The following is a 23,393-nucleotide window of genomic DNA, read 5'->3' on the forward strand; positions in this document are numbered from 1 at the left end:
AGCGGGAATGATTGCTCGTACAAACAGGTGGGAACAATGGCAGGATGGTACTCGGAATGAGGAGATAAAGGCTAATTTAGGAACGAACTCGATGGATAAAGCTGTACGCATAAACCGGTTTCGGTGATGGGGTCATATGAGGTGAATAGAGGAGGATAGGTTACCTAGGAGAATAATGGACTCTGTTGTGGAGGGTAAGAGAAGTAGGGGGAGACCAATGCGACAATGGTTAGACTCAGTTTCTAATGATTTAAATATAAAAGGTGCAGAACTAAATGAGGCCACAGTACTAGTTGCAAATAAAAGATTGTGGCGACGTTTAGTAAATTCACAGAGGCTTGCAGACTGAACGCTGAAAGGTATAATGGTCGATAATGATAATGTACGAATGTTTTTTTTAAAGGGGATTCAAAATACCAACTTTCATGCCTGTAACATCTTCAGTTTTTGAGATACAAGTATCTTCATAAATATAATTTAACTCCATCGATTTTCCGAAAACAAAATACGCGTTATTTTTAAAGGAGATAACAATTGCCAATCTCCACCGTCTGTAACATCTGTAGTTTTTCAAATATAAGTATCCTTGTACAAATAGTTCAAGTATTTTTTTCAAATCATTCACCCCCACCCATTAAGTGCATTTTCCGAAAACAAAAAATAGTTGTTTCTTTACTTTGAACGAAGATTTCAAATAATAATTTTCATACCTGTAACATCTTCAAATTTTGAGACATAAGTATCTTTACAAAAATATTTTAATTCTTGTTTCAGCCCCACCCCTGTTAAGTTGTCCTCCAAAAAGTGCGTGTGTCCTCACTTTTAAAGGAGATTCAAAATACCAATTTCCATGTCCCTAACATTTTCTGGTTTTGAGATATATGTATCCCCATAAAAATAATTCAATATTTTCACTTCGTCTCACAATCCCCCTTAAGTGAATTTTCCGAAAACAAAAATCTTGTTCCTTTATTTATCACGACTCTAACATCTTCGGGTTTTGAAATATATGTATCCTCGTAAATATAATTCAACTCGTTTTTCAAGCACCCCTCCGCAAGTGATTCCAAAAATGTGTGTTTCATTATTTTTAAAGGAAATTCCAAAAACCAATTTTCACATCTGCAACATCTTTAGTTTTTGAGATATTTGCATCCTAATACAAAGAGTACAACTCATTTTCATTTATTTTACCCTCCTTACGTGCATTTTCAGAACAGGAATACGTACTTCTTTTTTTTCTAAAGGAGACTCCAAATAAGAATGTTCACGCCTAAAATAGCTTCAGTTCTTGTGATATGAAAATCCTAAAAGAATAGATTTCAACCCACTTTTCAGTCCTTTTTATGCCCCCTTAAGTATTTTCCTGAAAACAAAAATCCGTATTCCCTTAATTGTATAAGAGATTAATAATTCCACTTTTCACGTCCAAGACATGTTCAGTTTTTGAGATATTCTCTTGATATGCACATTTTAAAAATCCACTCCTATTTTCAGTTTCCTTTAAATGGATATTCCGTAAACACTATTCCGAAAAAATATTATCTACGATTTTTTTTTACTTTTATAGTAGATTCTGAATACCAATTTTACGTCTGTAATATGTTAAGTTTCTGAGACATAGTGTATATATAGTTTCTTAATTCACCCACATTTTCAATCCTGTTCACTACCTCCCCCCGCCGTTAATTCTTCTTCTTGAGGCGCCTTCTCCTAGCGGAGGTTGGCGGTCCACATAGCCATCTCTGGATGTGATGTTGCAGCATGGAAAGCATCTTCTGAAGTGCAGTTGTGCCATCTTCGGATGTCCTTCAGCCATGAATTCTTCCTCCTGCCAACAGACCTTTTCCCCTGTATTTTACCTTCAATGATGAGTTGTAATAGCTGGTACTTCTCGCCTCTCATAACGTGCCCTAGATATTGGGTTTTTCTTTTTTTAACAGTAAGTAATAGTTCTCTTTGTTTCTTCATGCGATGAAGGACTTCGTCATTTGAAATTTTCAGCACCCACTGTATTCGGAGTAGGCGGCGATATAGATACATTTCAAAAGCATCAATTCTTTTTTCTAGATTTTGGTCAAGGGTCCAGCTTTCACATCCAAAGAGAAAAACGGAGAATACATAGCACCGAATCATTCGCATTCTTAATTGCACACTTAGGTCCGATTTTGTAAATAGCTGTTTCATGCTAAAAAAATTGCCTCCTGGCCTGTTCTATTCTAGATTTTATCTCTCTCTTGGAATCGCATTCCTCATCTAGCACAGTACCCAATTATTTGAAGGAGGATACTTGTTCAATCTTACTGCCGTTTATTGACAGGGTTGCTGGAATTTTTCTTTTAGAGAAGACTACAACTTTGGTCTTGGAAGCGTTGACAAACAGGTCAAACTCTTCACTGCGCTGGACCAATTTGTCTATCATGCGTTGGAGCACAGGTAATTCATTTGCTATGACAACAGTATCATCTGCGTACCTGATATTGTTAATTGCCTGTCCATTTATAACTATCCCGCTGTTTTCCTCCAACAATACCTCCTTAAATATTGCTTCAGAATAAATGTTGAATAAGAGAGGCGACAGAACACAACCCTGACGAACACCGTTTCTGATTGTAGTCGCTTCTGATGTTCTTTGGTCTATTTTGACATCTGCGGTTTGATTCCAGTACAGTGCGCTGATAATGCGTAAATCGCATTGGTCAATACCAGTCGATCTTAATATCTCTATCATCTTTTTATGTTTCACAGAGTCGAAGGCTTTTTTGTAGTCAATAAAACAAGTATATACATCGACATTCGTGTCCCTGCACCTCTGTACTAGTACATTTAAGGAGAAGAGTGCTTCACGTGTGCCGACCCCATTTCGAAAGCCAAACTGGGTCTGATCCATATAAGATTCACATTTCTTGTAAATCCGGGTGTGTATGATTCGCAGAAATATTCTGAGGACATGGGACATCAAACTAATCATACGGTAATCATCACACTGGGAGGAGTTCTGCTTCTTCGGTATTGGTATGAAAGTTGATCTCAGCCAGTCAGAAGGTATCTTTCCTGATGTATAGATGATGTTGAACAACGATGTTAGTAGACTGAGGCTGGTTGAGTCCTGTTCAGCTATAACTTTAACAACTTCGGCGTAAATTCTGTCTGAACCAGTGGCTTTACCATTCTTCTGAATTTTAATGGCATTCAATACTTCACTCTTTGTTATTTCAGGACTGGCTTCATTGATTCTTTCATCAGGTGGTGGAGGATCATCTCTGTCATCATTGAAGAGATATTCGACGTATTCCTTCCATCTTTTAAGTTTTTCTTCAACTCCTAAAATAATCTCATTGTTTGTGTTCCTTAATATTTGTCCGCATCGCTTCTTTTGTAGAACACTCAGCTCTTTCACATTTTTATATAGATTAAAGTGATCATGCTTCTCCTGAACTTCCTCGATTTCCTTGCATTTGTCAGACATCCAGGATTGCTTTGCTTCTCTGCATTTTCTACGTATCTCTTTGTGTAGATTTTTGTATTTAACGGGGTCTTTATCTTTATATTTCCTCCTTTCATTCATAAGCTCCAGGATTTCATCAGTCATCCAGTTTTGCTTTTCACCGTTAATTGGGTTTTTCAAAAACACAAAGTACGTGTTTCTTTATTTTTAAAGGAGATTCCATATACCAATTTTCATATCTGTAAGATCCCGATTTTTCAGATATACGTATCCTCAGAAAAGGTATTCAGTCTCTTTTTCAGCTTTTTCAACCCCCTTTAATGGATTATCCAAAAACAACAAAAATACATTTTTCTTTATTTTTAAAGTAGGTATCAAATACCAATTTTTACGTCTGTAAGCTTTTACTTTTTTGAGATATAGATGTTTTCATTTAAACAATTCGCCCCCCCCCCCGTTTCCACCACCCTAGTGATAGAATATCTAACAATTCTCCCTTAGTGAGCAACTACACTCTAATATAAATGTATCCCCAAAATTTCAATCCTTTATGTCCAGCAGTTTTGTCAGTCAGTCGGTCAGTCAGAACGTGTTATTTTATATATAAATATGACCTTAAAATATAAATTATCACGACTGTAACATCTTCAGTTTTGAGGTGTATGTATCTTCATAAAAATAATTCAACTCATGTCCCTCCCCAAGTTGATTTTTCCCCAAAGAATGCGTGTTTCTTTATTTTAAAGGCGATTCCAAGTACCATTTTTCACGTCTGTAACATGATTACTTTTTAGATATAAGTACCCTCATACCAATAATTCAAGTAATTTTTCAATTCCTTCACTCTCTCTTAAGTCGATTTTCAGAAAAAGGAGATTTCAAATACCAATTTTCAGGTCAGCAAAATCTTTAGTTTTTGAGATTTGAGTAACCTAATACAAAAGAATTCAACTAATTGTCAATTCTTTCACCCCCTCCCCCTAAGTTGATTTTTCGAAAACAAAGAAATACGTATTTCTTTATTTTTAAAGGATACTGTGTAACCTATTTTCACCTCTGTGACATCTTCGTTTCTTGAGATATAACTATCCAAATGAAAAGAATTCAACCCACTTTTCAGTCCTTCTTACCCCCTTTTAAACAGTTTTCGTTGTGTATTATTGTGTTATTTCATACACACGAAACAAAATTTTATTAAAGGAGAATTGCAATGATTCATTACTGCGAAATATGTGCCACTGGCACATTAAACTCAAAGTCTAGCTTTTGCTGAAAAAAAATGCTTTACATAGAACGGACGATTTTGTCACATAAACAGATTACTACAACACTTGAGATATATACAATACTAGCAGTTACCCTCAGCTTCGCTCGCGAGGATTTCGTAACTTGTTAAGATTAATCGTCCCTCAGTACAGTACTGAGACATTATCTGAAAATCACTAAAGTACAAAAAATCGCCGAAAAACTGAGTTTATTTTACCCCAGACACTATTTTTCAACGACGTTTGAGGTATTGCCTTTAGGGGAATAAGATGACCATGCAACATTGAACTGTACATGTGAGATACAGTCTTCTCTCAAGTTGGGAAAAAAGGTTTCTTTATTTATAAAAGAGATTCCAGTTATCTAGTTCCACATCTGTATATCTGCAGTTTTTGAGATATGAGTATCCCCATAAAACGAATTCCATCCCTTTATCAGTCCTTCCACCACCTCCACCACCTAAGTGGAATTTACGAAAACAAAAAAAAAACATTTAATTTCTTTAACATTTGCAATCGATGAACTTAAATTATGGTTTCCTTCTAGGAACCTTATTTTTGAAAAAATACACATTTCTTTATTTCTAAACGAGATTCCAAATACCAATTTTCACTTCTGTAACATGTTAAGTTTTGACATATACTGTAGATATACCGTACTCACTTTTAAAAAAATCACAGGATTTTTCAATACTTTCACCCTCATAAGTGGATTTTCCGAAGACGAAAAATGCGTGTTTCTTTATTTTGCAGGAGATTTCAAAAAATAGTATTCGCGTCTGTAATATATTCTGTTTTATAAGTATCCTCATAAAAAGAATTCTTCTTCACTTCTTTCCACCCCTCTCACCCTTAAGTTGACTTTGCGAAAACAATAAATACGCGTTTCTTTATTTTTAAAGGAGATTCAAAATACCAACTTTCATGTCTGTAACATCTTTATTTTATGATATATAAGTATTCTCATAAACAGAATTCAATTCCTTTACTTATTTTCACCAATATTCCGAAAAAAGTACGTGTTTGTTTAATTTTCGAGGAGATTCGAAATACCAGTCTTCACGTCTGTAACATCTTCAGGTTTTTCAGATATAAGTATCCTCGTACATAAAATTCAACTAATTTTTAAATTTCTTCAGCCCGCTTAATAAATTTTCAGAAAACAAATGAATGCGTGTTTCTTTATTTTTAACAGAAGATTCCAAATACCACTTTTCATGTCTGTAAGACCTTTTGTTTTTGAGATATAAGTACACTCATACAAATAATTCAACCAATATTTACAAATTATTCACCCCCCCACCTTTAAGAGGATTTTCCGAAAACAAAAGAATACGTTTCACTTTACTGTGAAAGAAAATTCCAAATACAAATTTTCATGTCTGTAACATCTTCAGTTTTTGAGATTCAAGTGTCCTCTTAATAAGAATTCAACTCCTTTTTCACCTTCCACCCCCCGTTAAGTTGATTCCCCATCCCCAAAAGTGTATTTCATTGTTTATACAGTAGATTCTCAATACGAGTTTTCACGTCTTTTTTGAAATATAAGTATCACCATAAAATGAATCCAATTTCTTTCACTTCTTTCACCCTTCTCCTTACGAGGATTTTCTGAACACAAAAGATACGTGTTTCTTTATTTATAAAGGAGCTTTCAAATATCAATTATCACGACTATAACATCATAAGTTTTTGAGATACCCATATGTATCATCAAAAAGGAATTAAATTCGTTTTTCACCCACTCCCCAAATTGAATTTCCCCCCAAAATGCGTGTTTATTTATTTTTAACTTAGATTCCTAATACCAATGTTCACGTCTGTGACATCTTTATCTTTTTTATAAGTAATCCTCATACAAATAATTTAAATTTTTCAATTCTTTCACCTCCTCCTTAATTGGATTTTCCGAAAACAAAAGAGTATATGTTCCTTTATTTTGAAAGGAGATTCCAAATACTAATCTTAACGTCTGCAACATCTTTATTTTTGTGATATGAGTACGCTCATACAAAGAATTCAACTACATTGACAATTCTTCCACCCCCTAAGTGAATGTTTCGAAAACAGAGAAATACGTAGGGCCTACTCCTTTATTTTTAAAGGAGACTCCAAATACCAATTTTCACTTCTGTAACATCTACAGATTTCGAGATATCACTATCCTACTAAAAATAATTCAACCCACTTTTCAGTCCTTTACCGCTCCCCCCACCTCACGTGGTTTTTCCGCAAACAAGAAAAGATACACGGCACTTCATTATTACAAGAGATTTTCACGTCCGTAATATATTAAGTTTATGAGATGTTCTGCAGATATTCTAATTTTAAAAATTCACCCCTTTTTCAGATCCCCTTGAGTAGATTTTCTGAAAAAAATATCTGTGTTTCTTTACTCTTACAGGAAATTCCAAATACCAATTTTCACGTCCGTAACAATGTACGTTTCTGAGATATACTGCAGATATACAGTAGTCTTTTTTAAATACACCACCTTCCGTCACACCTGTTCACCCCCCATTAATTGGGTTTTCCAAGAACAAAAATACGTATTTCTGTATTTTTAAAGGAGATTCCATATTCTAATTTTAATGTCTGTAACAACTTCAGTTTCTTAGATACGTATACTCATAGAAGGTGTTCAGCACCCTTTTTACCTTTTCCTACCCCCTTAAGGGAATTTTCCGAGGAAAAAAGTACGGGTCTCTCTATTTTTAAAGGAGTTTCTAAATAACAATTTTTACTTCTGTAAATTTTAAGTTTTTGAGATATACATATGATCATTTAAACAATTTATCCCCCTTTTTCACCCCCATAGCGATGGAATATCCAAAATTTCTCCCTTAGTGACCACCTAAGGTCTAATGTAAATATATCCCCAATAGTTCATTTCTTTATGTCCAGTAGTTTTGGCTCGGCGATGATCAGTCAGTCAGTCAGTCAGTCAGCCAGTCAGCCAGTCAGGACATGCTATTTTATATACAGAGAGATAATTTATATTGAAATTGTTGTGTGTTTGACGGACTGGAATTTTTTTGTCTCATTAGGTATGTATTCCATAGCTTCGACTTACGGAACATTTATGCACCATTTTTAGCCCTAGGTTAACCCCAAATCATAGAATAGGTGTGGCTCTGATGCTTACAGTAGATTAGTTTGCAGATTAGCAAGACATCTCAGGAAGTGTGATGAGTGTAATATTTTGGGTGGATGGCGGATCACGACAACTTGACTTATGAGTTCTTATGCTACGAAGAAATAATGCTACTTGTGATCTACAAATATTTTTATTATTTTAAGGTGATGTACTTATCTCTGATCCGTCCATGTATGGAATTGATAAAATCATCGAACAAACTAATGTAGAAGTTAATAAGTAGATAAGAAAGTAACATTTTCTAGGTTCATTTTCCTCGCACCATTTATTTTATGAAAACATTAAAAAAATTTAGTGGAAAATTTTAAAATATATCAACATAAAAATAATAAGTTTATTATTTGAAAATGAAAAGAATAAACATTATGAAAATCGAGGTAGCATGTTTATAATGCCCAAAAATCAGTTAAAAAACCTAATTTTTGTTAGTTCCGGATCGTAGTTTGGAAACGACACCACACAATGCTCAGCTAAACGAACATCTGTTTCAATAATTCATTTCTAAATTATTAAATCAAATTTAAGTCCGAACCAATGAAATATTGAACGAAAATATCAATATCGCAATTGTCTTCCTCAAACTTAAGTAATCGGTACATATTTACCTCTACTAGAATATATTTTATCATCCAAATAAATAAATAAATAAATAAATAAATAAATAAATAAATAAATAAATAAATAAATAAATAAATAAATAAATAAATAAATAAATAAATAAATAAATAAATAAAATGAGTTATTAAAGAATACCTTTTAGAATAATTTGAAGGGTGATTCAACATATTCAACGACGAGCATCAACGTAGAATAATAATTATTAAGTTAAGCAGCTGATCGTCAAGAAACAGCTGCAAGGAAACACGATAAACAACGTTGCACATCTCTTCATAAAAATGATTCTTACATGTCTATGTAGCATGCAGCCACTTGAATATCTCTCCAATTTAAAATCTGAACACAACAGCATGACATAAAAAATGTCAAAATTAATTAAAGACAAATAGTTACCACTAATATGTTACGAACATAATACACTACTAAACACAACATTATTGGAAGTTTGGTCTAATTCAGTATACAGATCAGATTATTAGGTTATAGATAACATATGGTTCTTAAAATTGCAGACGACCCTTTCAGCTGTCAACCTTTTGAAACTTAATGCGTAATATGTACTCTTGCAGGGTTGGTGGGGGTTTCTTGTGCAAATATGGAATGTTGCCAAACCTGGAACACCTCGCACCCAAACTATGCATTTCCGGACATGGGACCACGGCTAACATCTAATCAGTTTGCCGTTCGTTACAACATACGAGTACTAAGCGTTCTTTGTGCAGTTTTCAATCATCCAGCAGGTAAGTTGCACTTTATTTCTTAAAGTTGATAAAGAATTCGTAGAAAATTGGTTGCAGTACTCTGACATATGTACTGTAAAACTGAGGAAATATTGTACAATGAACTATTTCTGTACCTGCAGGCAGCGTCCAAGTCCTTCTTTGAGCTCGGGATACCCATGAAGTCCATCTTGCTGAAGATGGCTGGAAGATTTTTGAGACACTCATCTAGCGCTGTCTTGGTGCTACAATGAGCTGCTTTCGTACTGTTGTCTCCAGCACGCCCTGGCGGCCACAGCACCACTGAAAGAGAAGAAGAGGATTCATCAGTTACGTCTTGGTGCAGTGAGCGTATAGCAGAACCTATTCAGATGAAGTATATGAAAGGAAATTTGTAGATGTGCTTCATATTCGCTATCTTGATATATATTTTTAACACGGATGATATTTCAGTTGTTGTGGAGCACCATCAGAGTTTCAAGAAACGAGCAATCACGTTCAATCCTGAGGAGAAAATTAGGGCATTCGTCCTAAAGTGTTAAAGGTACAGGGTCTATAGCGCCTATAGTACGTGAGTTATGCATTAACCCTGGAAAGGAAACATGTGGCATACAGTGCCCCAAAGACATTTCTTTTCACTATATTGAACGCCATATGACGCGATTTTCTTCGAAGGGAGTCGACATTCGAATATAACGATTTGTAAGTGTGCAGAGCTTTGCATCCGTGTGGTAGCTTTGTTGCTCTTCCAAGTACTTATTGTTTGATGATGATGATGATGATGATGATGATGATGATGATGATGATGATGATGATGTTTGTTTTTAAAGGGCCTAGCATGTAGGTCATCAGCCCCTAATTGAAAGAAATGAGACGAAATTGAATGAAAACTGAAAAGTCCAATATCAATCACTGACCAGAATTCAAAACGTGATAATGAGGAATGCATGGATGAATATGATTTTAAAACTATCAGTGGATCCGACCCGCAATACTCCACCTTCCCAGAAACTATCTTAAAAAATTACTATTGCTGACCAAAGAACTGCTTCTAAGGCACATTCTTGAAACGATGACGCTTGGTGTCTAAGGGGTCCAAAATCCAGGCCAACGGCCCTTCATAATGCTACTTATCGCTAGTAAAGTAGAATCATGGTATTTGTCATATTGCAATACTAATCAAAAGTAGCGTACACTCGCGGTGTTCCAAATATTATGGTACTAATTGCAAGTATCGTACGTTGTACAGGTAACACAGACCTATGGAGTTTCTCACATAATGGCGCCACTCATAGGCAATGCAAACCAATGGTCTTCCTCACATAGTGGGTACTAATCACAGGCAACGCACACCCACGGTGTCGCTCATATAGTGGTACTAATCACAGGTAATGTAAACCCACAGTGAAGCCATTCTCTGCTGCTACTAATCACAAACCTGTTGTGTACCTAATATAGTGGTACTACTCGCTAGTAAAGGCGACCCATGGTGTTCCCCCCCGTGATGGTACTAATCGCAAGATGTTTCATGGTTCTAATACAATCATCCCTTGGTCGCCCCTTTTAGTCGTCTGTGACGACAGGCAGGAGATTCTGTGGGTGTATTCTTTGTCTGCTTTCCACATCCACAGGGGGTTATTGTTTGTAGAACTGTGATTATTTCTCCGGAGAGAAACATAATGGATTTACTTTCTATGACTTAGAGGTTAACGATACGATACGATAACTTAAGATATGGGATATTTATTACCCCATGTTTAATTTATGTCCTAAAAACCTACTTTCCCAATACAGGGTTAAATTTGAAACCTACCATAATTTCAAATTAAAAAGAGAACAGAACTGGAAACACTTGCAGTAAATGACGGAAAAGCCAATTAATTATATAAATATATTTCCAGTCATATTTTTCCCTTTTATTTTGTTTTATGTGCTTTATATCTATCATCCAAGTGCATCGGGCTTACAACAGTTAAACAACAATAGAGAAAATTTTGATGCTGATGATGATGCTACACTACTGCAGTGAGAGGTTACCAACTACACACAGCTAAGCAACATTGGGCGTGGTCACTTTCTGGATTCGTGGCAGCTGTATCTCTCTCTCATTCACTCACTCATGGCAGCATGGTGAGAGCGTGTTTCTTACATACTTAACGTGAATACAATTAAGTTATCTGATAATGAAAACTGCACCTGAAAATTTGTTAACAGGGTAGATTCTGAAATAGTCGGCTGTAGGTAACAACAAATTCTTACACTCAAGCACTGGAATAGGTGCACAGTTTTACACCGGGTCCGGAAACCAACCACTTCCTCTTCCTCCTCCTCCTGTCCATCCTAAAGGGGAAAACAGATTAAAGGGGAGGGCTGTTCCAGTTTCTCAGATAGAAGATATGGATGCAGTAAAAAGTACTTCACAGCGAATCAACATCATCTTCACCACTTCGACAAACAACACCCTTAAGAAATATTACGGTAGAACTGTCTTTTCCAGAAAGCAGCTTATGACGTTGTTGACTATAAGGTATTGTAAAATTTGAGCACAGAATAACTAAATCACAAGGAAACGGTAAATGGTTAGTAGTGGTCACTAATCAACACAGGAATTTATGTCATAAGATTTTCTGTCAGCGATACGTGCATACTAGTTAGGTGATATTTGTTTACACCTCTGGTATTCATGAAGAACTGTCATCTATACGATCTAATATCCGTCTCAGAGGAAAAATACATCATCACTACTGTGCGTTTTTACCAATCATTATGCTATCCTTCTAATTTGGCAATATCCACAGTCTTAAAACCTTGCGAGATCTTGGAAATCATGGCCTTACGTGTCAGAATTCTTTATAATAATAATAATAATAATAATAATAATAATAATAATAATAATAATAATAATAATAATAATAATAATAATAATAATAATAATAATAATAATAATAATAATAATAATAATAATAATAATAATAATAATAATAATAATAATAATAATAATAATAATAATAATATTTATTTATAATAATTCTATTATTATTATTATTATTATTATTATTATTATTATTATTATTATTACTGTGGTGTAGTTGTAAGTGTGACTAGCTGCCACGACTCTGCCACGAAATTTTAAAAGTAGTACGAGGGCTGGAATGGGATCCGCACAGCCTCGGGAGGTCAACTGAGTAGAGGGGGCTTCGATTCCTACATTAGCCATCCTAGAAGTGGTTTATTGTGGCTTCCCACTTCTCCTCCAGGCAATTGCTGGGATGGTACCCAACATAACGCCAGACCACTTCCCTCCCCCTTCCTTGTCTATCCCCTCCCATCTTCCCATCCTGCACAAGGTCCCTGATCAGCATAGCAAGTGTGGCCGCCTGGGTGAGGTACTGGTCCTCCTTCTCAGTTGTATCCACGAACAAAAGTCTCAGGCTCCAGTACACTGCCCTTGAGGTGGTAGAAGTGGGATCCCTCGGAGAGTCCGAGGGAAAAATAACCCTTGACGGTAAACGGTTAAAGAAAGAATGAAAGAAAGATTACGGTATTATTATTATTATTATTATTATTATTATTATTATTATTATTATTATTATTATTATTATTATTATTATTATTATTATTATTATTATTATTATTATTATTGGTTTTATGACACAACGACGCAGAATTTTCTGTCGGTGACGACGGTATGTAACTGGGAAGTAAGCGACCGTAGACATAATTAAGGTACAACCCCTGCATCTCTCTGGTGTGAAAATGGGATACCACAGGAAGACAATTTTAAGGCTGCCGATAGTGGTGTTCGAATTCGCCATCTCGTGATTTTGAGCTCACAGGTCTAAAATATTGTTGAAGCTGCTCGAGTTGCAAGATGCTATCTGGAAGGCATCGAGTTCAGTCCTTAGCTCCGGCATAAATTTAAGAGAAATTTTCGAAATTCAAAGAAAAGAAATGGTGTGTTTGTTCTGAAACTTCTCCGAGTCAGTAGTAGAATGCCCGCCTCTTGATTCCAACACCACGGGTTCAAACTCGATAGCGATAGTTGGATTTTTGTTTGGCAGGAAAGAAGTCCATTCAAAACTCCATGTCATGCGACATCGACAAGCAAAAGATTTTTGGTGACACACTTGATGTTTACCCAAGGAATTTTGGCGACACACTTGATATTTTCTCGAGTTTAAAAAAAATTTAATTCGTAAATTATTGGCCAAATAGATTTCCTATTTCTTTGTCATCTAGTGGAGTAAAACAGAACGTCCATATTGACTCATACACAGCATGAATGGTGTCTAGTAAATAACCTGCATACTGTAGTGAAAATAATGTTTTCTTTCACGCTTAGGTCTTGAAGAACGAGTCACACCAGGCGAATGCTGAGGTTGTACCGTAATTAAGACCACGGCCGCTTGCTTACCACTTCCAGCCTTTTTCTATCCCATCATTGCCATAAGACCTATCTCTGTCGGCGTGACGTAAAGCCAATTGTAATCAAAAGAATAACGAGTAATTATATGATTCAAGATTTAACCTGGAGTCCTTATTAAGTGATGTTGAAAATATTAGTATGTATCGTCATCCTCATTGGAAGAAAGGCAACCGGTGGTCAGCAGATCATGCATGACCCTTATCATCATCTTGACTTGCTCCTTGGATGCATATTCAGCGTAGATGCCTTCGGTTCAGAGCGCCCCGGGTTCAATTCCCTGTTGGGCTGGAGGTTGCAACCATAAATGGTTATTTCCCCTGGCTCGGGGACTGGGTTCCTGTACTCCACTACAAAAGCATGCAGTTCCCATACACGGCACCCTCGTTGGAGGGCCTGTCTTACAAGAGCAGAACCAGGTTAGAAACAGCCACACGAAAGTATTATAATTAGATGTTATTATTAAATCATCATCTTGCAAGGGACCGTAGTAAACTTTCAAGTACCTACCAGGATAATGTTCTAGAATCGCGATATAATACCGATTAATGACGTGCGCTAATGCAGTCTGTTGACTGGAATTAAATTACATGGCGTGAATGTGTTGGCTTTATCCAGCAGTTCATGAGTCAACATCTAATTGTAAAGTAGAAAAGTAAGAATTCCAAGGCAATGTAATATATGTAAGTTAGTACAAAAGACAGGCTTTTTACGAGCTTGTGTGGCGCATTATACGCAGTCCATGAGTTATTACTCCGCAATGCAAGAAATTCTTCTCAACTAAGATTTTTCTCGCTATTGTGCTTAACAGCACGTTCATTATTATTATTATTTTACATCTCTTTTCAAGCAAGATATCTGAACTGCCATGTATAATACTGCAGTGTAAGGTCGAGGAACTGTAGTGAATGATAAAATTCTCTATGCTCCTCTTAACCTAGAATCCCAAGAAGTTGCATGAATCTTTGAACGTATAATGCGTTTGTAGTTTAGAACCCACCTGGTCATCAGCAGGTGGTGATTGTGATTGATGTTTTAAGAGAAAGTAATACTCTATTAATATTAATCAGAGATAAAAAATGGAAGGGGTCCGATACTTCGAAAAATGACGGTAGCGATTAAAGAAAGACAAGAACCACGAAGAGTGTGAAAATGCAAGACTCCCTAGCCCTAGAAACGTAATAACGTCTGGGTCGTAAAAGAACAAAAGTTGGCCAAGGAAATTTGGATTGGACACAAGTAAGTGGAAGCAAAGCTAGGACTCAGCTAAGGGCCCTATGGTCACCAACCCGCCCTCCCAAGTTAAGAACCACTGAGGCTCCTCATAGTTGCTCCTTACGACTGTCAGGGATACCGTGGGGGTTATTCTACCGTCCCCACCCACAGAGGGGAGTTATCTACTGCGTTATCAACAGCGATTGCACTCTACCTTGGTCGTAGTTACCTTAAACCATTGTTAGCTATAACCTTCAAAGTGTGATAAGTATGCGCACCGGTATTTATTGTACAGTATAAGGTGCATGTCTGACTCCTTCGCAGAATAGTGAATGGTCAACGTTGAGGCCTTCGGTTCAGAATATCTCGGGTTCGATTCCCGACTGGGTCGGAGATTTTAATCTCATCTTATTAATTCTTCTCGCTCGGAGACTGGGTATTTCTGTTTGTACCACCACTCTCCTCTTCATATTCAGACAACACACCACACTACCAATCACCACAGAAACCACACAATAGTGATTACACGTAAAAGAACTCCTGCGGAACAAGATACCGGCACCACAGCGTCTCCGAAAACCGTAAAAGTAGTTAGTGGGACGTAAGATCTTTAACGTTATTATTATTATCATTATTATTATTATTATTATTATTATTATTATTATTATTATTATTATTATTATTGTAAACGTGGTAGAAGAAGAAGAACACTATATATTATATCTGTTATTTATCTGTTTGTGTATTCGTGTATTTGTGGCTGCGCGGTTTTGGGCACGTAGCTATAAGTTTTACATTCGGGAGACACTGTGTTCGATTCACATTTTCGGAATCCTGAAGATGGTTTTCTGTAGTTTTCCATTTTCACACCAGGCAGATGCTGGGGCTGTACATTAATTGATGCCATGACTGCTTCCTTCCCACTCCTTCTTCTTTCCCCTCCCATCGTCTCCATAAGATCTGTGTCTGTGCGATGTAAAAAAAAGTCCCACCACATGTTATTACATTACTTCACATAGGGTTGGAGTCGGGAAGGGCATACGGTCGTAAAACAGGACCCGCACCCGCGAACCCATAATTGTGAGAAAAAAGCGGTAGATGCCACGTTGACTGGCTCAGATAGTTAATGTTCTGACTATCTGAGCCCATGTTGGAGGGGTCGATCCTGCCTCAGTCCGATGATATTTGAAGGTGCTCTAATACGTCAACCCCATGTCGGTATATTTACTGGCACTTAAAAGAACTCCTACGGGACAAGATACCGGCACCTCGGCGTCTCCGAAACTGTAAAATTAGTTAGTGGAAATTAAGAACGTTATTATTATTATTATTATTATTATTATTGATGTTGTTGTTGTTGTTGTTGTTGTAAACGTGGTAGGAGAATAGTATACAGTATAATATACGCTTTAGGTATCTATTTGTGTATTTTAAATACTTTTGTAACAAATACTCATTGTGTTTAAGTATAAAAGGATATAGTAATAGAATTACTAATATAAACACATTACAAACAATTAAATTATATTATCGGTATAAGTATTAGAGGTCGATTTTTTCGACTTTATGAATCTCTCTCTAATGCCAGCGTCAAAAAATTCGAAATTTGAAAAGTGGTACGAGGAATTGAACGAAGGCCACTCAACCTCGGGAGGTTAATTAACTAGAGGAGGTTCTGTTCCCACCTCAGCCATCCTCGGAGTGGTTTTCCGTGGTATCCCCACTTATTTTCCAGGCGAATGCTGGCATGGTACCTAACTTAAGGATACGGCCGCTTCCTTCCCTCCTCCTTAACCGTCCCTGCCAATCATCCCATCCCGTACAAAGGCCCTGATTTAACATAGCAGGAGAGGTTGCCTGGGCGAGGTACTGGTCGTTCTTCCCAGCAGTATCACCGATTAAGTATATAAAACTCCGGAATACTGCCCATGAGGCGATGGAGATGGGACCCCTCGGACTAAGCCAACCCTGGATGGTAAACGGTTTAAATTATAACAAAGGAGTCCCGCAACAATGTACAGTAAATATTTTATGTTATGTATCTTCTTTGCTTTGGAATTTGAATGATTACATGCGATCAAGATGGCGACTCGAGATGACAACGTTGCTGGCGGTATAGGAGATGGAAGTGACTTTATATTTATCCGTGTTCCACATCACTAAAGTTTCGATACGTACAAATTTAACTGTGATAGTTATAGAGGGCCAGAACAGACTCACCTTGCGGAAAATAGTGATATCGCAATTGACTCCGAGGATGATATACCTTTTTAGTGTCACTAACTAGCAAATGTGCCCGTGCTTCGTGCTATATTGTGTACGGATATCGAAGTAAATTACTGTACATGAATTGAATAAGATTTTCTAAAATTACATGTCCCTTACCGTTATCCAGAAACAGCAGATGGAGGTTCCCGTACGTTAAAAATGAGGACTTTCAGGAAACTAAAGCTAACAAATATGCAGATGGTCATCATTGCACCTGAAGCGGATAACTGTACGAAAATTTCGCCAAAATAGTCAATGTATAGACACACGGTCGTAGCGATTTGATTTATATAGATAAGGAATCTGCGCCACGTACAAGGTTTGGGCTATATGCACTGGAGTTAGGCTGAAAAACCAAACGTTCATGATATCCCCTTTATTAATCCTCCTATCTAAGAAATGTACATGACAAGAAGGGTTCAGAAATGGATATCCATTAAGGTTGGTCGATTTCCAGTCAGGGTGGTCTTGTATATATTTTAAGAGAGTAAAATAACTCTTTCGGTCCCCTATAAAAACCCAGTCCATTCCGAAAATTTGACATGGTATAGACCTAAAAGCTTACCTTTCGACAGGTGGATGCTAAATATGAAGTTTGGTTGCAACATCTTCAGTAGGTCCCAAGTTATAAAAAATACGCTTTACGCGCACCGCTCTTGAGTTAAGTCTGGCGGGACTTGTACCAAAAAACGGTTCGTCAATGATATCTCCCTTATTAATCCTCGTATCGAAATTATGCACATGAGAAAAAGGGCTTAGAAATTGATTAATATTAAGGCAGGTATATTTCCATGGTTTGGTTGTGTATATTTTACGGGAGTGCAAAATCACAGCTTCGTATATACCCCCAGTCATTTAAGGGATTTAGAAACAATATTGGCCCTAAAACCTAACCAAGGAAAGGTGGATTCTACATATGGAGTTTGGTAGAAATATATCCCGTAGTTTTCAAGTTATAAGAACTCAGACATACAAGTCGACAAACAGGCAAACAAACAGATAAACAGACACCAAAGCTAAAAAGTATGCAAAAGGTCATTATTGGACGTGAAACTGATAAGTGTGCGGAATTTTCGCGCAAATAGTCAATGTGCAGACACACATTCGTTACGTTTTTATTTATATAGATGCAGATAAAGGAACGTCTAAAATGCCAGAGGAATGAAGAGAAAGGACTCTTCAGAAGAAGAAGAAGAAGAAGAAGAAGAAGACGACGAAAATAGATGAATATAGAAAAATCAAGTAACCAGTTCTATCCTAACCTAACCTAACTTCCTGCTTTCTTGCTATTTTTTATGTTGTAGCCCTAGTTTTTATAATATTGCAACCGATATTTTACTGGTATCTGACAACATATCCCGAAAAAATGTCAAAAAATTATATTTTTCAACTTAGATAGGCCGTAAGTGTTTGCTGACAAATTTGTCCTTAGAATTTATAAATGACTTTATTTTTAATTCTTTTTTCAGTTATTAGGCCATTGTCAGGTCTGTCCCCTTAATTTTTTTAAAAGTTGCTTTACGTGGCACCGACACAGATAGGTCTTATCGCGACGGTGAGATAGGAAAGGGCAAGGAGTGGGAAGGAAGCAGCCATGGCCTTAATAAAGGTACAACCACAGCATTTGTCTGGCGTTAGAATGGGAAAGCAAGGAAAACCATCTTCAGCGCTATTGACAGTGGGGGTTCGAACGCAAGCTCACAGCTGCGTGCCTCTAACCGCACGGTCAAATCGCACTTGTTGCACTTTCGGACGCCTTCCTCATTTGAGAATTTAATGAATACGAAGTGAGTGACAGTGAAAATATTACGTAATGGGGTGGAAGGAATTGACTGTGCATAGGAACTGTCCAGGCATTTACCTGAGCAAGCCACAGTAAACCAGGTGGGATTCGAAGCCACTTATCTACCGAGTGCATCACTAGGCTCCGTACGGCGTGCTGAGGCAACTGGCCACACCACTCGATTCTGAATGAGTGTAATAAAAGTTGGATAATGAAGTATTAAATAATATGTTTAATTTTAAGTCGTGGCTAAATGATATTGAGGAATGGACAGGCATCCACAATGCACAAGAATTTTTTCACCTGGCATGAAATCGAAAAATATTTCTCATGGTGATCGCAAAGAACTCGGGGTTCAGGCACGTCATATGAAGATGATGATGATGATAAGATGTATGTTAGTCATTTGTTGATTACACATCGCTTCCATTTTTTATAAAAATAATCATATTACCCTGGTCTAAACCTCCCCATCGACAACTTTCTATAGTTGGTACCTTCGCACTATGCCAGGAATAATTGAAGAGAAACTGTCACTGAGAGTTCAGTTGTGGTAAACCACTCTACCTCAAGCCAACAGCTCGTGGTTTATTGAACCAAGAGAGTTGTTATAGAGAACACCTCCTTGGCCTCTCTTTCTCACACTTTCAGTCTCTCTCTCTGTCTCTATTTTTGACTTATTTAATGCCACACGAACAAATAGAAGGACGGAGCAAGTGGCCGTGCGGTTTGGGTCACGTAACTATGAACTTGCATTCGGGGGATAGTGGGTACGAATCCGATTTTTTGGCAGCCCAGAAGATGGTTTTTCATGGTGTGCTACTTTTAAATGAGTCAAATGGTTGGGCTGAACATTAATTAAGGCCACGCCCGCTTCCATCCCACTCCTAAGTCTTTCCTATCCCATCGTCATCATAAGACCTATCTCTGTTGGTGTTTAGCAAAGCAGATTGTAAAAATAAAATAGAAGTCGAAGGGTTCTGGCGACAGAAGGATGGGAAAGGGCTAGGATTGGTAAGATAGTGGCCGTTGTCTTAATTAAGCACAGCCCCAACATTTGCCTATTGTAAAAATGAGAAAGCGACAGTGGAGTTCAAAGTTACTGTTTCCCTAATGCAGGCTGACAACTATGTCACGTAAACCACGCAGCCACCTGCTTGTTTTAAAGATTCTTCTATTGACTCTGCAGGCATTTACACTCTGGAATAGTACAGGAAATCGCAGTTGCACCTCGAGGGGAGAAATACTGACCCGCAGCACATGTAGAACGAAAATTCGTTGACATGGTTCATGCAATACCGAACCTTAGATGACAGAGCCTTTCTGGCCAGAGTTTTAAGCTTAAATATTACCAGTTAGCGGTTTTTCTATGCGTAAGGACGAAATTCGATTCAGAACCGTTTTAGTAACATTATAGCAAGTGGAAACAGATTTTAGGTTTTTATAACGATTTGCCAGTTATTTGATGTGGACATCTTAGCCAACTCACCAGGGCAAAACCTTAGGAATGGATCCCTCCTATAGAGAGAAACAAAAAGTGAACGAAAATGTGGACCCGTAAATGCATCCAACATTTTCTTGGCCCCTACACTTTCCTGGCTTAAATCCCCTGGACTTTTATATTTTGGGACCTGCAGTCTGCTGTGTATTCGACAGCTGTTGATAATGAACAAGCTCTGTGTGCACGTATTGTGGCAGCCTCTCAGACAATACACACTACACCGGGCGCTTTTATTATACTCGTCACACCATGCGAAGACGACTGGAGGCTTATATTCAGACAGGAGGTTACTTTTAACAGCGTTCCAGCCGGGCTTACAGACGTATTCAGAGCAACAGTGTTGGAAGTGTGATTGCACCAAGTATTCAGAGCAACAGTGTTGGAAGTGTGATTGCACCAAGTATTCAGAGCAACAGTGTTGGAAGTGTGATTGCACCAAGTATTCAGAGCAACAGTGTTGGAAGTGTGATTGCACCAAGTATTCAGAGCAACAGTGTTGGAAGTGTGATTGCACCAAGTATTCAGAGCAACAGTGTTGGAAGTGAGATTGCACCAGGTATTCAGAGCAACAGTGCTGAAAGTGTGATTGCACCAAGTATTCAGAGCAACAGTGTTGGAAGTGTGATTGCACCAAGTATTCAGAGCAACAGTGTTGGAAGTGTGATTGCACCAAGTATTCAGAGCAACAGTGTTGGAAGTGTGATTGCACCAAGTATTCAGAGCAACAGTGTTGGAAGTGTGATTGCACCAAGTATTCAGAGCAACAGTGTTGGAAGTGTGATTGCACCAAGTATTCAGAGCAACAGTGTTGGAAGTGAGATTGCACCAGGTATTCAGAGCAACAGTGCTGAAAGTGTGATTGCACCAAGTATTCAGAGCAACAGTGTTGGAAGTGTGATTGCACCAAGTATTCAGAGCAACAGTGTTGGAAGTGTGATTGCACCAAGTATTCAGAGCAACAGTGTTGGAAGTGTGATTGCACCAAGTATTCAGAGCAACAGTGTTGGAAGTGTGATTGCACCAAGTATTCAGAGCAACAGTGTTGGAAGTGTGATTGCACCAACGTTACTAAAGGTCTGATAAGCGTGTACTTATGCTTCCCTAGTCTTTGTCGACGGACTATTTTTGACTATGACTGAATATTACTTAGCAACCATGCAGGCTATGCATGGCTGATGGTCATCTGAAAATAACGGCCGCTTATGGATGGCCATGACCGAGATTCATATTCGTTATCAACTGATTTTCGCAATGGGAAGTTATTTGTTTATTTATCTTAGGAATCTGTTCAGGAAGTTCTGTAGTTGAATATTGACACACACGCGTGCACACATACACCGCGTTTTTCACCAGCCCCTTATTTTTCGGAGGTTGGTAACCCAATTAACGCGTATATCATACTCATCCGAGAAACATCAGTACCTGACCCTTTATGGCCTTAGTACATGTAAGTAATATCGTTTATATAATGCTCGCGAATATGTTAGAAATCATTAGTGGCAGTTTTATTTATATTATTTAAAGTATAATGAATGTGTAAAACGATCAAAGCTGCGAATAACACTATCTTACGTTTGAAAAGGAAGTGTCTATAAGAATTACAACGTGCTAGCTATGCACCACGGTTCTCGATAGCTAAGGTGACTAAATCAAAAATCATTGGTATTGTATCAGCCAAGCTGTCTGGTGGTAGGTTCTATTCACAGGTTGGTACACGTTTTATTTTAACGCCGTTTACAATGACTGTAATGTGGCCACATATCATCCTGGTTCCAAAGATAGAATTGTTATTTAGTCCTGAAAAAGAACGTTTTTTTTCCGATGCTACGTAGCTAGGTACGACTACGAAATGATCGTCTGTAGATATAAAGTAGGGTAACCTGCTTATTCAGTGTAACAAGTACCGGTATTCGAAATGTTAACCACCTTGGTTTATGCAGATTAGAACACGATATTTTAAAGATACGGCTTGGCATGTCTCGATAAACAGTTGTAAAAGGTGCCCGGGATCTTCAGGTTCCTGTGCATACATTACCTTCTTTAAATGACTCCACAGGAAGAATTCAAGTGGCGTTAGATCGGGTGATCTGGCTCGCCAGTGAACGGGTTCGCCCCTTCCTATCAATTTATTTGGATACGTAGCATGAATATGGTTCAGGACGACTACTGATCCGTGAGGTGGAGCTCCGTCCTGTTCAAACCACATTCATAATCGCTCGCGCAGTGGAACGTTCTCCAGAAACTGAAGGTAGCGTGCTCCCGTTAGATGTCCGTCGAAGAAATATGATCCGATGAGATAGTCACCCAAAATCCCACACCAGACATTTACTTCCTACTGCACTTTAAATAGGCACTGTCTTACCCAATGGGGATTCTCCACGCTCCAACAGTTCATATTATGCCAATGCACGACGTCATTGTTGTGAAATCGTGATTTGCCTGAAAACAGGATTCTTAACAATGAAAATCTGCATTATTGATAATCCTGCGTAATGCCCGTTGACAAAATGTTACTCTAGCATCGGAAATAACGTCCGTGGAGCTGCTGGTGTAAATGCATATGGTATGGGTAAATTGTATAGTCATTCAGTATAGGCATGACTGATAACGGCTGATGTTACAGTAGTCTGTTGTGGAAGTGTACGAATAATAATATGAGAGTTATTATGGACAGAGCCCAAAACAGCCTCTTCATTTGGACCAGACGTTATAGGAGCTTCTCAAACAGAAGTTACCATTCAAAGCGTAGCAGTCTACCGCAAACATCGTTCAAGTTTCCTGAACATATTGGTAGAAGGTAGTCGTGAAAACGCTCGTTGATAGAGACGTTGCGACTAGACAGCTCGCTGCCTTGTTTCCCCATAAATGAGCAACATATCAACGTACTCGTCACTATAATATATCGTGAGTGACTGAATACGTGCTGTGATGTGATCTCATAATTGTGCATTACACTGAATTGTGTGCGTTGGACTTGGGAAGCTGTGGATTCGAAT

The 23,393-nt window shown here is 37.7% G+C and overlaps 1 protein-coding gene across 1 annotated transcript in view; it reads right to left on the reverse strand.

Annotated features, from left to right (window-relative positions):
• Positions 1 to 23,393, reverse strand: part of LOC136857191 (uncharacterized) — a 971,464-nt gene that overhangs the window by 363,929 nt on the left and 584,142 nt on the right. Inside the window, exon 2 of the mRNA XM_068227647.1 lies at positions 9,345 to 9,510. Within this exon, the coding sequence (XP_068083748.1) occupies positions 9,345 to 9,510 (166 nt within the window). The remainder of the gene's footprint in view (positions 1 to 9,344; positions 9,511 to 23,393) is intronic.

This window comes from Anabrus simplex, chromosome 1 (assembly GCF_040414725.1).
Source record: "Anabrus simplex isolate iqAnaSimp1 chromosome 1, ASM4041472v1, whole genome shotgun sequence".
NCBI classification, from domain to species: Eukaryota; Metazoa; Arthropoda; class Insecta; order Orthoptera; family Tettigoniidae; genus Anabrus; species Anabrus simplex.